This window comes from Carcharodon carcharias, chromosome 8 (genome assembly GCF_017639515.1).
Source record: "Carcharodon carcharias isolate sCarCar2 chromosome 8, sCarCar2.pri, whole genome shotgun sequence".
Lineage (NCBI taxonomy): Eukaryota > Metazoa > Chordata > Chondrichthyes > Lamniformes > Lamnidae > Carcharodon > Carcharodon carcharias.
In genome coordinates, this window is record NC_054474.1 from 168,199,423 (window position 1) to 168,215,710 (window position 16,288).

At 39.2% G+C, this 16,288-nt stretch overlaps 1 protein-coding gene across 12 annotated transcripts in view; it reads right to left on the reverse strand.

The window, feature by feature from the left end:
- The window catches only part of LOC121281566 (pre-B-cell leukemia transcription factor 3), a 219,294-nt gene that overhangs the window by 15,803 nt on the left and 187,203 nt on the right, over positions 1 to 16,288 (reverse strand). For all 12 annotated transcript variants that reach the window (XR_005943869.1, XM_041194541.1, XM_041194542.1 and 9 more), the window contains one exon: positions 10,358 to 10,493. Coding sequence is in view for 11 of the 12 variants with exons in the window: in XM_041194541.1 (XP_041050475.1) it covers positions 10,358 to 10,493 (136 nt within the window). In the remaining variant the exon portion in view is untranslated. The remainder of the gene's footprint in view (positions 1 to 10,357; positions 10,494 to 16,288) is intronic.

The window sequence follows — 16,288 nt, forward strand, 5'->3', positions numbered from 1 at the left end:
CAGCTATGGTGGGGCCTTAGAATTTCTGGTACATTGGCCCCTGGTCTGCCGAACTCCAAACACTAAGGGAGGTACACAGGCCAACGGGAAGATTCCAGTCAGCCTCTGGGCAGTGACCTAAACTGGCCTCATAATTGACATAACAAGCTACTCGCTGCTTGCGGATGGATAGTTGTTCCATGCCCGACCCAGCCTCCAGGAGTCGGCACTGTGCAGGGAACCAGCATGCTGGCTGACACTGGGAAATTCCACGCCTGCCTGCTTCGGGAAATTCCACACCTATCCACCTCCCTTCGCAACCTCACATCAGCATCAAAATCCTGCCCTAAGAGTTTCATAAGAATAATGAGAAAACAACTCTCCATCTGACTTTATCGCCTTTCTTGGCGTGGGAGGCATCTCACAACAACACATTTGATAAGGACAAAGCAGCAATAGGTGGTAATTAAACACAGCTACTGCAACAAGAGCGTAACCCAACACATAGTGCATTCCACTGAAGTATTTACTTTAAATTTACTTTACATTTTTAAAGAGCTTGTGTGTTTTTTAAAAACACAATGACCTCAACAGTTGATACACTATTTACCTTCGGTGTTACATCACACACTACCAAGCATTGTCATCAGCAGATTACGAGGAAACATACTATACAGTCTATCAGAGCACAACCATACATTAACAAATCCATCATTATTATTGTGGTAATCATATTAAGTTCCTGACTATTTAATAACTAAAGTATCCACATAGTGCAAACACTCAAAGATTCACAAAGATTTTAAAAAAAGCAACCATTCACTTCGTGTAATAAATTCCAGACTGCGCAGTAAAATTTTATATCTTTAGCGCCCATCTAAAATATGAGGAGAGATTTTGCACGACATCAGATCCTCTACAGCACTCCAGACTCTGCTTCTTAATCTTTAATATCAAGGCAATTAAAATTAATGACCACTCATACAAACCACTGTGGGCAGTGTTTCCTTGACATTGGCTGTTTGATGAGTTTACCTTCAGGTTAACTAACAAGCAGGGTTTAATTGGAGCAAAGGAAGAAAGGACAATCATCTGATATTCTTACCCTCAGAACTGCAAAAGAAAAAGAGCTGGATCCACACACAATTTAAAAAACCCTTTTCAAATATATTTCAAGAGAAAAAATACTTTCTATCCAGCCTGAATTTGTCTGGAAAAATATGATAACTAGAAATCATACAATCAATAAACTGTCAGGATGGAGGAAGCCCTATCAGCTTGCCTGTAACAGCTCATGTTTTTACTGCTACTCCCAAGGTAATTGTAATATTATACTGATGTCTGCCCATTTCTGCTTCAAAACATTCATCAGGCTCGAGCGTCAATGGTAGTACATTTTTAAACCGTAAAAGCAGATAGGATCCAAAATTCCATGGGCTGTATCTGATAGGAAGATGGATACATAATAATAGTAATGGCATATCTGTAACCACAATGACTTATTACTGTGATTCTCCTTAGTTGGAGCATTTTGTTGCGATCAGAATTGGAACATTAGGTATATCCTTGTGCTATTAACCTGAATTTTAAATACAAAGGATTTCAAAAAGGGTGGTATTGCTGTACCGGTATTGGTAAGCTTCAATTGCTTTGTTGTTAAAATCTCTCAAAACTGCACTTGTCCAAGGTACTGCCTTAAAAGCTTACTGACTTTGTTAAATGATGCTCCAAAGATTTGTTTTATATATTAAAATGTAAATGAGGCAATAAAAAGATTATAATTTTTTAAGCCCCAGACAATCTGGTTCCAGAGTTTTCACTGCAGCATTCCAGGTTTTAAATAATTATAAGAAGTAAAAAAAAAAGCAGATCTTCATGAGTGCAGCCATCTTATTCCATTCCACTTTAGGTGGTTGCATCAAATTTATCTTGGAGCCCAAATGAGTTTCTTTGAGAATTGGCAAGGAAAATGTTTGTGCACTGATCAGAATGGGTTAACTTAGAATTTAAAAATGAATAGAATGATTCATTAGGATCTTTATAGGTCAGAAACAAGTACACCTCACCTGATGAGAGGAATGGCTTTTTCACCTGTGGTTGTCTGAGATTACAATTTTACCTGAGGTTAAGATATATTGAATTCTAAGAAGGTTCCCTCCCACCCCAACATTCCCACTCCTCTTTTGAAGGCTTACTCTGTACTGCTATATGATTCCACAGCATTAGAAGTTATCTTGCAGCTCATTTAAGTTTGTCAAGTGTAGACCTGGACAGTGAATGTCGCCAGGTTATTGGTCACACAGCACATCAAGTCCAAAAAAGTCAAGCATGGCACCTATGGAGAAAAGCAACAAATCAATGTTTCAGGTATAGCCCTTACTCTGTTATAGGTTCTGGTTCTTTTAAAGGGCAATGCCTGAAATGATGATTTGTTGCTTCTCTCCACAGATGTTGGGCCTGACTTACTGAGTGCTTCCAGCATGTTGAGTGAGTGTTTCAGCATTCCAGTATCTACAGTATTATATGTTTTGTTACATTCTGTTCTTGCCTAATATCTATAAACACTTTTATTGGTAGCGGTCACTGTTTACCATTCAGGAGGAAACAGTAGCTGATATTTACCTCAGAGGAGAGAGGCAGTTGGAGAATCTTAATGGGGCTCCATCTGGGGGTCAACTAACTCAGCACGAACAATGGATTGAACCTGTTTTCTTATGGTTTTTATGCTTTAGCGTGCCTTTACCATAAGAATCCATTAATGTTCACATTGTTAAACTTCACTGTCAGGAAAATGTCACAATTGTTGTTTGCTTAAAAAACTGATTTCACTTTACTAAATTATCTTAATATAAGCATTTCTGTTAAGTGACAAATCAATGGTTTAGAATGTTTGAATATAACTGTGGGGTGACCTTGGTTTTCCTAATCTGATCTTGGACTACAGTAATTCAGGCTCATCCAACAACACAAAAAGTTAATTTGTTGTGTAACTTTCTCTATAATGTTGCATAAAAGATAACCGAGTCTCTTTAATTAACAGAAGATATCTTTGCTGGAACAGGTGCCTTCCCTGAGCACATTTTCAGGCAATGTGACAGACAATGAACAATTCAGAAAGACTCACTTGTGGGCACACTTTGTGAACTGAGTGACTAAGGCCGCGACCCACATTGGCTAGGAACAGAAACAGGATCAATGGCTTGCTGTGTCTGAAACCTCCAAACAAAAATACTTTGAACATTTGTGCATGCTGTGTGCCCACACATTGTATAAGCTGCAGGACACAGAGGTTTTTCTAAAAAATAGACCAAATGATTATATGGATAATTTAACACACATTTTAATTTCTCTTGAAGTAAAATGCACACATGGAGCAACATACAACAAACGTGAATGATAATAAACAAAGTATATATCCAGGAGTTTGAGTTTCAAACCTCTTTAATATGACAGACTGTTTATACTTTTTTTATACAAAGTGGCTCTGTAATGTTAACGTGTTCATTTGTTGCCCATAAAACTACTTGATTTATAGGCAGTAGTGACCTAAACATGATGTGACAGATCAAAACCCTTGCCCCCCCCGCCACCCCCACAAAAAGAAATCAACCCTGTAGTGGTTGCATTCATATTTATTGGTAAGGTGCTATCCTTATTGGCAGCTAGGAAAAGGGGTTTGTGCAGACTCTTGTGCACGTGCCAAAATGTTTCTTCTGCCCCGAGACTTAACAAATCACCACAGTAGTTGTGTATGGGTAATTCTGCGTGAAACCAGTGCACTGCCAGTAAGGGAAGAGAAAGTGGGCTCAGCTTTCTGCCATCTTTGCTTTAGGCCTAAAGGCTGCTAAGAGCAGTAGAAAACCCAAGTTACCAATGTACCCAACTTTTACACATCCTCAGAATTGCAACATTCACATTGGAACAAAGTGGTCCCTGAGTAATGGGTTAACTTCTGCCTGGCTTAATAAATGGAGAACAAACAAATAGGGAAAAATCTACTTTTGTTTCAATTAGAGTTTTTTTTAAACTTAACTGTTCATGTTTTTTTAATCCATTCTTGAGATATGACCTTTGTTGAAAAAGGCACTTTATTGACAAAATGGGTTGCCAGAAGGTGGTAGGCCATCATCTTGAACTAATTCAAATGAGTAGCTGCCTAGGCCACTTCAGATGGCAGTTAAGAGTAAGCCAACATTAGTGTGGGATTGGAGTTAGACCAGTAAGGACAACTGGTTTCCTTCTATAAAGGATAATAGTGAATGAGTTGAATTTCCAAGACGATTCAGCAGATTTTACTGATCTATTTCCAGATCTTAAAAACTGAATTAAAATCCAGTTCATAGGATTTGGACTCATATTCCACACTATTAGTCCAGGCCTCATGAATTACTAATCCAGTAACATAACCATTATGCTACCATAACCTAGTGTAAATGCTGATGTCATAAATCATGAGAGCAAAGGTCAAGTGATCTTATTACCCATATCTGCCTTCAGTTTAGGTTTTGTTGCCTGATGCATGTCACTTTTTTATTGTTAATGTTGTGGTTTTATTGTATATTAGATCTGTTCTTGTACCTGTAAAGACCTCCTGTGCTGACAGTAACTGACAGCGCATGAAGACATTCACACCAGGAAATGTATTGAGAAATAACCTATCACTGACAACCAGGCAATTGTGTCCTTAATTTGTTTTATAATGTTTTAAACAGAACCTAATTACAGAAAAGTACATTGGAAAAGCAAAATAGACCTTTTATATTACCCTGACTGAGCAGCAAGAAATGAATTAAAAAGAACATGTAAATTGTTGCATAAAATGTAAAATTAAAGGCTAACAAATTATACTGTAACCATTGTGTAGTGGCACATTGCTGTATTATTTCCCAATGCCTTCTGTCAGGAGTGCCAGTGCCTTCTGCAGTATAAATATTCACTATTCTTGACGCCCTGCAGGACACTCATCTGCTTCTGTATAAAGTGTTTTCCCTCACAGGCAGAGTGTCTGTGGAACAGATGAGACAGTTTATCTACAGCCAAAGCACAGCAGACATGGTAGTCTGCTGCAACTCTTGATGCAGGTCTTTTCCCCTGCACTTGAGCCATCAGTCTCTATTTTTACTCAGAATATTGAACAGGGGGTTTGGTCATAACAAAGGACACTGAGTGAAATGCTTGCAATTCTTTAGATATGGCTGCAGTTGGCTGCTAAGATTCAGAAGCACATTTACTGGTGCACATGATTTTAGAAACAAATACATTTTGGGAGCTGTATCCAGGTCCCTTTGCTTTTTTTTTAAAAAAAAGCATTCAAAAGGAATGTTATAGTGGCATTTTTAATGGCTTTTGTTCCTCCATATTCTGACATGGAGTATTTGGATACTTCACATGTTTCATACAATTTTGATATTTAATTATATTGGTTTAATTTCATATGCTGCCCCACACAAAAAAAATACGCGTATTGCTGAAATTCTCTCTTGCTTTATGCTTCTATTTCTAATTGCAGTAGCTAATACTACCATCCTGTCCTTGGGAGCCATCCACACAGCACGTTATCGACAGGGTCTTTTATGGTTTCTCTATTAGTGAGGGAGCCATAAACAATGTGTGCAATACAGAGGGAGTTCTGTGTTTTGTTTTTTAATGTTTATTGGTGTTCTCTAATGATCTGTCTGCACTCAGGTTTTTCATTAATCTTCACAGTTTGTTGGTTTATTTGTACCTCATGACTATTATACAGCTGGGTTTTGAAACCTGAGAAACTCTTTGATGCATATGTGTAGGAGAAGCTGCACATATGTAAAAGGGGATATATTTGTGTGCATAGCATGCTGAAGGAGTGAATTGGTGTGTTTAGTGCATGGGAGAGTGCATATGTATGTGCATATTATTTGGGTACAGGTAGGTATGAGTTGAGTGCGCCAAGGGGTATGTGTGCAGCAAACAGAATTGCAGAAGTTGAGAAGGGTGCATATGTGCCAGGTTTATGGGTTAGTGTGTGTGTGCGTGCCTATGTGCGTGTGTGTGTAATCAATGTTTCCAAATTGGAGTGAAATTAGGAGACAAACACCAAATCAAATCGAACATCCAAGTATCTACTAATCTATAAAAATGGTGAATTTATTTGCTCTATTTAGGCTGATTTTCTCTTTTTTTTTGTCCTCAAGAACGTTATGCTGATGAAATCCACTAGCCATTAATGCAATCCTTTATTGAAAGGGAAGGTGGCTGTGAATGGGACCAAATGATAGTTTCCCTTACCTTAGCAGCTTACCTTTGTAAGCCTCTCCATCAAGTAAACTGCCACTAAGCATAGCTGGCAGACTAGAGTGACATGGTACTCAGGGACTTTACAATGATCACTCACTTGAGAGAAAGGCTCCTACTTCATTTGCTACGTTGCTGCTTTGGTTTTATGTTTTGTAAGTATAACAACATTCCTTCTTCAAATGCGAATCTTCTAAGACTGAGAACCGATTGTTTTTATGTCTGAAGAATAACACAGTTCACACTTCCACCATTGTTTTTTTGAACGGTTATCCTGCATTGATAGTGCATGAAAATATAGGCTATTGTTTAAAAATTTATGTATGTCATCTGTTTAGTATAAATTAAATATTCCTTAATCAAAACCATAGCCTTCACTTAAGGGAATCAAAGAAGATGTACTCATTAACAAGTAACTAAGATCAGTTAATTCAACATGACATAAAGTATATTTGTTACTTTGTCATCTAAGAACTCATCCACTTTTATAACAACACCCAAACTACATGCACTTGTATTCATTAACATTTTATATCCAATTTTTCCTTTTCAGAAATCAATAGCACCAGATGTAGAGGATGTCTGGATTTTCATTATAGCCAGAGACAATGACATTCACCCATTTTTACAGCAGTTGCTGTTACAGCAAGTTTGCTCTTTCCGTCTCCATAAATTACCTGATGCAGGTGAAGTACTAAGTTTTATTGTTGGTTGTTTATTGATTGAATTAGATTTCTTGCCCAAATACTTTTGAAACTACCTCCACTTGTCAGCACAGTCAATTCCACAGATGTGAAAGTGTGTGAAGACAGCGCAGAGTTAATAGGCAACCCTTTAATAGGAATATTAACATTGGGAGAATTTGTGCTTTGAAAGTAAAACATTCGCCAACAGCATTTAGCTTATGTAAGTAATTTCCTTGTCGCTCATTCATACACCTACTAAGAGACTTATACTGTAGTTTGAACACACTTCCATAAGCCTTCTTTGCAAATAGCAGCTGATGGAAGGTCCAACCAAATACATGGCACAATTTCACATATACTTCCATTAAGCAAAGATCATCAAGATTAATGAATAAAATTTAAAAGAAGTAGGCTATTCACTCAGCAGAAATTATCTTTTCAGCATATCTTTTACGATGACCTTTCTTCAAACCTTAGTTGAAACAATTGGAATAATATTAATTAATTAGCAAACCTCAATCCAGATTCTAATTATGCTTCTGAAAGTTCCTCTAGAGGTTAACTTGATCATTATGTCAAAAATAGAACAGGAGCCATGAATAGTTAAAGCACAATCCATTTAACCCTCAGCCACACCGCTTTAAATATATTATGAGCTGGAATATTGATACACAAGCCTCAGAGTAGTCCAGGATCAGTGTTTGTATCACTCTAACCAACACATTTTATCATTCTGACTTTAGAAACAAGCCCAATACCCATGACACCTAGCTAGCACCTTGATAGGTATAAATAGAGTAGGTGTCATGGCCAGTCATAAAATATGATTTATATGTCCACAAGTGAGGCTGACTGGATAACTCATGAGCGACAAAGTCACAAGTGAGTTATGGTCAGTCTCACAAGTGGAAACACAAATCATGTTTCACGGATGCCTCTGACAGATTTGATTTATACTACAGATTTACCTTATTATGTTTAATTTTTGGCATGTACAATTTAAAGAGAAATTTTTTTGTTAATAGAGACTGATATGCAAGGAAAAGTGGATTTAGAATGCTCGCTATAATCAAGCAAGCTGCTTCAAAGAACTCGCCAATGTGTTGACTGACCACCATCTTGAAAATCCCCAGAACAAAAATTAAGTATTAAGCTTACAACCCAGTATGCTCCCCAAATAAATTTACCAAAGTGTCATGTAACAAGAAAGAACTTTGGGGGTATAAAAATACAGAAATAAATTAATGGTTAGTCAATAGCCACAATATGGAGTTTAAAGCTACACTTCCTGGCTTAAGAGGTAGTGCGCAGGATTTTCCCTCATCCATTAAGTGGTATTCACCAAGCGAAGGCAGGAACTCACCATGCGGGAAACCCTAAAAACATTGGGGTCACTTGTGGCCTTCCAGTGGGGGTGGATCCCTCGTTCAAAGGCACTCAGTGTCAGATCGAGGGACCCGGTATCGGGAAGTGTTGGGCCCACTGAAGGCCATCCCTGTTGCTCAGCCCCAACCCCACCCCACCCCTCCCCTGCGACTCTCATCCCGCAATCCCCATCCCACTATCACTCACCCGTGGCCTGGATCCCTCAGCAATCCTGGGCCTTGGGAGGGTGCGTTACTGGCAGCAGTCAATGCCTACCCGGTCTCCTCTGATTGACGGAAGCATGGACCAGGAAACTTCCGCCCAAAGGATCCTTAATCCTGGGGAAGACCCACCACTGCCCAATTAAGTGCCTGTTTGGCACCTGATGCAGTGGACCTTCCTGAAAAGAGACTACGCGGATCTCTCACCAGCTCTCCAGCCGGCAAGTGAGACACCCATCGCCTACATTAAATTCTGTCCACTGTATGGGCAACAGTGATTTTCCCTGGAGAGGCCACTTAATGACCAGATGGCAGGTGTACCATCCAATCAAGGATGTTGGGTGGGTTCTTGAAGCCGAAAGACCAATCAGAAGCCTTCCAGCTTGAAAGGAGCAGTAGCCTGCAATGGAAGGCAACTAAGGGAGAGGGTACTTTAAGATAGAGGGGCCATCCCTTCAACTTCTTTAAACTAAAATTACAAAATGGCTTTTGCAGCTAGACAACTACTGGGGCAGAAGAGAAGGAAGAATAAGGTGAACCCTTCTCCAGGGTGCCTTGTGTTGCAGCACCCGAACAAGTAGGGAGGGTCTATCTAGGCCTGCCTGGAGCGCTGCTGGAAAATCCCAGTTGGCCGCCTTTAATTGACTTTTAGTGGCCCTTAATTAGCCACACGGCTACCAGCCCACGTGCAGGAGGGTAGCCCTGCTGTCCCCACATCCTGCCTCTGCAAAAAGGGCCAGGAGGAGGGTTGGAGGCAGGGAACTGGTATACAAGTGGGCGGTGCTATTTTTAAACTGCCCAACCCTGTTCCTGGACCTGGCGGGGGTTCAAAATCCTGCCCAGTGAGACTAACACTATTGCTGTAAAGTATAAAATATGGCAGAACTGGCACGCCTACACACTGTTGTATGATGTGAAAAGCTGGGACCAAACAGTAAATATCAGCGTGTATTACTGTGCAGATACATCATGACTCAGAGCTAAAGATGACAACTAGTTCCACAAGTCACCGGTGAGATGAGCTCTGTTAGGAAAAAGCCTGTGCATTCGGACAGCTCTTTCAAAGAGCCAGCACAGACGTGACAGGTTAAGTGATCTCCATCTATATTGTGAGATTCTATGATTCCTTTCAACAGCACGGCACAGGTAGGTGCAGGGGTTGTAGGCCTACAGGAAGACACCTCAGCCCAAGTGGTTGAACAATTATGTATATAGGCATAAACATATATTTTTTTTTTAAAAACTTTAGCTCTTATCTTGTATAAAGGCAGAAAATTCTTGATATGCAGCACAGACCTGCTGCGTGAATCCCACAAGTAAAAAAACACAACTCAATAAAAATTGAATCATATGCTGCTTTACACAGGAACACACGGTGAAAATTTAATTGAGGAGCTTTGGGAATGGCCGATTCATCGCATAACTTCATGATTCTTTGTACTTCATAAATATTTAGTTTTTGATGTAATATTCAATTAATCTCAGTAATTTGCAAGTATTTTGTCTAATTACTTTTACATTAAACAAATATTTTCAGTCAATTATTATTCAATATCTTCTGTGAGTTTACATTTTTTGTTAATTGCTGCCTATTTTTTTCATGTAGTCAACAGTGATACCAAGTCAGAGAATGAACTAGATTAAACAAAGAGCAACTCAACCATCAATTTTATGGACTGTGAACAGATTTCCTGCAACAGAAAACATCCACCAGTACACCTAATCCACACCAAGGTTTCTAAACCAGTTTATTCCTGTCTATCCCCCAATATTTAACTTAAGAGCTGGTATCTTCCTTTGAACTAAATTCAGAATTTGCAAGATGTCCCAGCTCACCTGTGATACTGTGATGCTGCACTTCTTTGCCAGCTCTTCTTTGGCTTCTTCACTAGGATAGGGATTGCTGAGGTGCGAGTAAAAGTACTCATTCAAGACTTCTGTTGCTTGTTTGCTGAAATTGCGTCGTTTTCGTCTGAAAAGATGAAAGATAGATTTTGTTTTTTTCTAATTTGACATTAAGCAACTGTATTTGCCAATTTTTAATCTGACTCGTTCTTCATACTCATTTTTTCAAAGAAACAAATAAATAAACCCTGCAACAAGTTCATTTTGAATAAATTCCTATTTCTGTTTTAATACAACACAGAATCAACAATTTTTAAACTTACTTTTTTTAGCTAAAAAGCTGAAATCCACTGATATAAGAATAACATGAACCAACTAGTAAAGGAACAGCCAATGACCAATACCTCAAAAAGGTAATGACGCAGAAAAGAAACATTAAACTGCATCTAGGCCCGTGTCTGAAGTAACTGAAAACTCATAATCAGACACTCAAAGACAACCATATAATTGACACCTCTTTAAATTTTGCAAGCAGCATACCTTTGGGAAGTGTAAGCAGAGGCTTTCAATCTAGGACCTACATCATGTTAAAAATATACCCATATCAATAGCTTTTCTGTGGACCTCTTGACTTGACTGTGACCTAAGAGGAAATGGGCCTGTGGAGACACTTGTTCTTGTGCGCTTCAGAATTGCTTTTTTCTGTGCCTCTGGAGAGACTGGATGGAGGGTACCTCTGCTTTCTGCAACAATATGGAACACGGCGTCATTCCCACAGTGCACTGCCCCTTTGGTTTCTCTGCAGTGTTACAATGAATTCTCATTCCAGCACAGCAAATAGAATCTCCCTGGGGTAACATTCATCTCTCTATTGGGCGACCACTTTTATTGCCTTGTTTATGCTCTCTCCCCTTTGAATAAATCATTTTAAAAATGCACATCTGCTCAATTTAACTTGTATAAAGTTATCCAAATTCTCTAAAGACGTCTTCCAACCGTTTTTAATTATAATAATTTACCACACCTGCTGATGACCTGGCTGCCAGTGAAATTAGTTCAGTTTGTTTCAGTCTCTAGCTGTCTACAGGTGCAAGGTGTGCTGCATTAACAGAATCCGTATAAATAACAAACCAGCAGAGATCTTCATCTGCCGTGTGGCAAAGGCTTTCAAAAGCAGGTGTTTGTAATGGTGCGTATAACATTATGGCTGTGGTTGGTATACGGTACAATCCTCTTAGAAGAGAACAACATAGTCTGGCCTGTAAACTCACCACCACAACTTCAGTCCATGGGAAACATGGGGCAGAATTTTTCACCCCGTTGACGGGAATGAGCAGGAGTGGAATAGTGCGCGATGACGTTGGGTGAGTGCCCTGAGGTCATTGTGCACTCTTGCGATCTCTTGGTTGGCAGGCACGCACGAGGCGGCAGCGTGCCTGCTGACAATTAAGAGGCCTATTAAGGCCCTTAATTAATTAATTAAGCAGCATTTTTCACTGCCCACTCAACCGTTGGTTTGGTGGGCGAGTGAATAGGCCTGGCGACCTTTGCATTTTTAACAAAACCTCGTCCACGGGAAGAATGAGGTTTCCAACGTTTACTAAAAAAACAAAATTAAAATTTTGTAACATCCATTTTTTACACGTCCCTTTTCATGACTGTAAAACTGTAAAAAGTTTATTTTTGCATTTAAAATCCGTCAGCTCCCTGAAGCAGCTCTGTGCCCTCAGGGAGCTGTCAGTGCGCACTCCCCCAAGCAAGCACACACTTCAGCGCCTGCGCTCCTCCCGCCACCACCCCCGGCAATGCTGAGGCTCTTAGCGCACCTTTCACACTGACTGGCTATTAACTGGCCAGCCAGCATGAAATCGCGGTCGAAGCCCAATCACGAGCAGCAGTCAGTCTTGCAGCCGCTACTGGGCGGGTGAGACTCACCTGCTCAACAAGGGGAAAGTCCTGCCCATGGTGACAACAAATAAAACTAGTCGTGTCATAAGGTCTGAATCTTGATTGAATGTGAATAAACAGGAGATGAAGAAGACTATTCATTTAAAATCAATATATTAAACTGGAAACTGAATGATGCAAATGCAAAAACACAAGATTTGGTTCTTCTCCATTTCATCTATATTCAAAAAATGCTACCCTCTTTTCCTTCACTTCTTGCAACAAAGCCTTAGCAATCACTGAAATTCAGTCCAAATATGTTGAGAATGAGAAGAAAAATGTTGAAATATTAGAGCTGAACTTTTTTACTATTATATTCAGCCAATTATTCAGAGTCATCAAGCAAGGTTAAAATTAAACTATCATCCTTAAATTATAAAACCATCTCTGACCGAGACATAGGAAGAGAAAAGTTTAAAGGGAACAAAGTGCATGATCAACAAACAGAAAACAGGTGTGACCATGGAATGCCAGCCACCTTATGAGCTACATGCTTCTGTTCTGTGGTTGAATACTGATTCACAAAATATAATAATCCGTCACACTTATATTCTACTGGAAGAGTTTTATTAACTGTAGCTGTATGTTATTCTACAATCTCATTGGCAGAGGTTTGAGGCCTTTTTTAAATCCTTGGCTGAGTGGCATGCTCACCCATCAATTTTAGTCATCTACCAAAAGCCAGCATGAAGCCCAATTTGGGCTTTCAGTGATGCTTGTGAGGAAGTATCTAAATTCAGATCTGGGGAACCCTGGACCAAGCCCTAAATATTTCTCATCGTTTGGAGAAAGAAACTGTTCTTCAAGTTATTCGGGTTCAGAGGCTTGCCTTCTCCTGCAAAATAACTGCTTACTCTTCTTCTGTGCGTCCATTCTGTTAGAGGAAGTACACGTGAACTGTGGGCAGCAAGTGAGAAAGAGGTTCATGTCTGTTTTAGAGTGTCAGCTTGGTTTACTGGTAGTACTCTCGCTTTGGAGCTAGAAGATTGTGGGCTTAATTTCCACTCCAGGACTTCATAATCTTGGCAGATTCTTCCGTGCAGTACTTAAGAGTGCTGCATTGTCAAATGATGCTATCTTCCTGTTCAAATGAATGAAAATTCCCACCAAATGTTTTTCCGAAGTGCATGGGAGTTCTCCTGCTATCCTGAATAACATCCCTCAACCAGTAACATCAAAACGTACTAACTGGTTGTTTAACTCACTTCTGCTTAGGTGACTTTGCTGTGCATAACATTTACCTGAAAAAAAAATCACAGACTATGCTTTGAAAGTAATTAGTTGGGTGTTAAGGACTTTGGCATGTCCTGAATGCATGAAAAGTGCTAGATAAGTACATGTTTTGGTCTTTGATGTGTTATGTTTAAAACTGTGTGTTTGATGTTCATGGGTTTTGGAAATTATTTTTAACTCAATTTTAACTCCATGGCTTTTCCTCAATTTAGAGAAGTTCACTAGTATCCAGGTCCATTTTTGGCACCTACTGCTCTCAATAATATGTTTCATTTGTTTTGTACGTCTCACACACACACACACCTTTCTTGGGCATCAGCATTCCATGGCGTGTAGTCCTGCCTGTAAACCACTAGATGAAGCTTCATAAATTCTAGAAACTTCAGATAAACTAATAATATTTAAAACTGTCTCTTTGGCAGTATATAACTTATTTTTTTATGATTCTATTTTTGAAATATTGGTCACATCTGAACTGGAACATACACCCTCAAGTAGAAAGTTCCTTTTGCTGGTCAACTCAGACACTGTACACTTCTCATGTGCAGTCCATACGGTCATTATTATTTTTGAGATTTTAGTTGAAATGAGTGGGTGATTTTTCATTTCTTCTTTCCCTCTTTTATTCAAAGAAAATTATTTTAATATATTATTTTAAAATAAACAACGAAAACACTAATGCTGCATGTTTTCCAAAAAATAATCCAAAGTTCTTGTACACAGGAAATAATTTGCTGAAAAAAATACTTCAACAGGACATAAGTGCTCAGGTATAAAAATACAAAAAATAATCAGGAGATAATATATTTATAATAAATACATTTTAGTGTTTAGATTCTGTAATGGATTGATTAGTCTGCAATGTAGTAATGGTGCTGTGTTTTTTTTATTGTGACATAGTCATTATGCACTGTGCAAAGCCAGCTTTAGAGATTGCAGTTTTAGTGTTTAATGCTGCATTTACGCTGTAACTCCTGGTCTCAGACTGTTGGCTTTAATATCACTGCCTACTTACACTGCCTGGCTGAAACTCCAATTCTCCTGCCCAGGAGAGAATTCGGTGCATGCTTGGTTACACGCCTGCACCAAGTTCCTCTCCAAGGAGTTAAAATTTAAATGTTCAGAGAGTGCGGATGCAAGTGAACATTTAAATTAACTCCAGATAGGTTTATGACGTGTCCCAGAGATTCAGGAACTCTCCAGGGAACTTTTTAAACCCATTCTGGCACCAAAATGGAATTTCAAGGCATGCACCCTAAAATATCAACCTGAAATTGACTTCACTGCAGAAGTAATATAAACATAAGAATGCATCTCAATTGTATAAATAATCTAAAAAAAAAACACGCCATAAAAGTACACTTAAGAAATGTAAACTTTAATTAGTTTGTGAATTGTTTAGATTGCTGTCAACTTTTAGTATAATCAGGCCACCTAGCTAACTGATGCCTGAAACTTCACCATTTCTGTTGTCACATATTCAGTTCGAGTATATGGGCAGAATTTTTCACCCTGCAGGCAGGCACCTGTCTGACAAGGGAAAAATTCTGCCCCATGTGATGATTACTAACTTCTTTCTCACACATATTTGTGAGGTAATAGAGCTGTGTTTCAAAATGTTCAGCAGACAAATGGTTCGCATTTACCAAGATCTGCAAAGCTTGAAGGAACAAATTGCAATGAAACATGTTCATCAAGATTAACATTTTAAAAGCACTGCACAATTTCCACAGTTATTTACTTCACTCCAGTATTACAAAAACTAATTCAAAAAGAAGATAGTACTGAAAATCAGTGGATCCAGGAGTGATAGCCTTCTAAGAATATTCCTCACTCTCAACTTGTCAACAACGTTCCTCATTTTTTAAACACACTGGCCTATCTTCCACTTCAAGCTGAATTTTCGGAAGAAACTAGGGACATAAAATTAAATATCAAGTTTGGTGACATTATATTGGAGCATTTTAAAGTTATTTTTGGAAAAAATATTCCTTCAGAAATAATGGGGCCAAGAAATGCAGTTCCAGCCTCCCCAGAAAATGATCAGCACACTGCCAAGGTTGCAGGGGTGCCATTTCAGCAGCTTGCAAAGAATTGCTGGCATATTGAAGGAACAATTCCTTGTTTGGAGGTGTGTGGTGGTTTAAGGAAATAGCACCCAGCAGGACAGAGCCAACAACAAATCACTTTTGAGGGCAAAATAATCCAAAAATATATCATGAAGACAAGTCCTATCAGGAGATCAGGAGCACGCAAGAAACAGAGTTAAACATTATTCTGAAACCCTCTCTTACTGCTCTCAAATGCAATGTGCACTGAGTAACTGGAGTGCTTCTCACACTCCTGCATTATGGTGAGCTGGTTACGGCAGTAATGGAGCCAAAAATAAGTCTTCACTCTCACTCTGCCAAGCTTCAGCCCTGACAGATATCAGGCAGCAAGTCAGAGCAGTGTGTAAAGGGTGACACACAAAGCATAAATGGGCAGGAGGAGCAGGGGTGGAAGATAACAAGGAAGATCTTGCCGATTGGAGAGTCGGCTGAACAGTCTCATGTTTCAGATCTCTCGAACCTGGTTTCCGACAGGATTCACAGGACGACTTGCATTTATAAAATGCTTTATTGTAAAAAAAAATCCCACAGCACCTCATAAGAGCGTAATATGATAAAAAATCAACACCAAGCCAGAGAAGAAGCTATTTGGGCAGGTAACTAAAGCTTGGACAGAGAACTAACTTTAAGG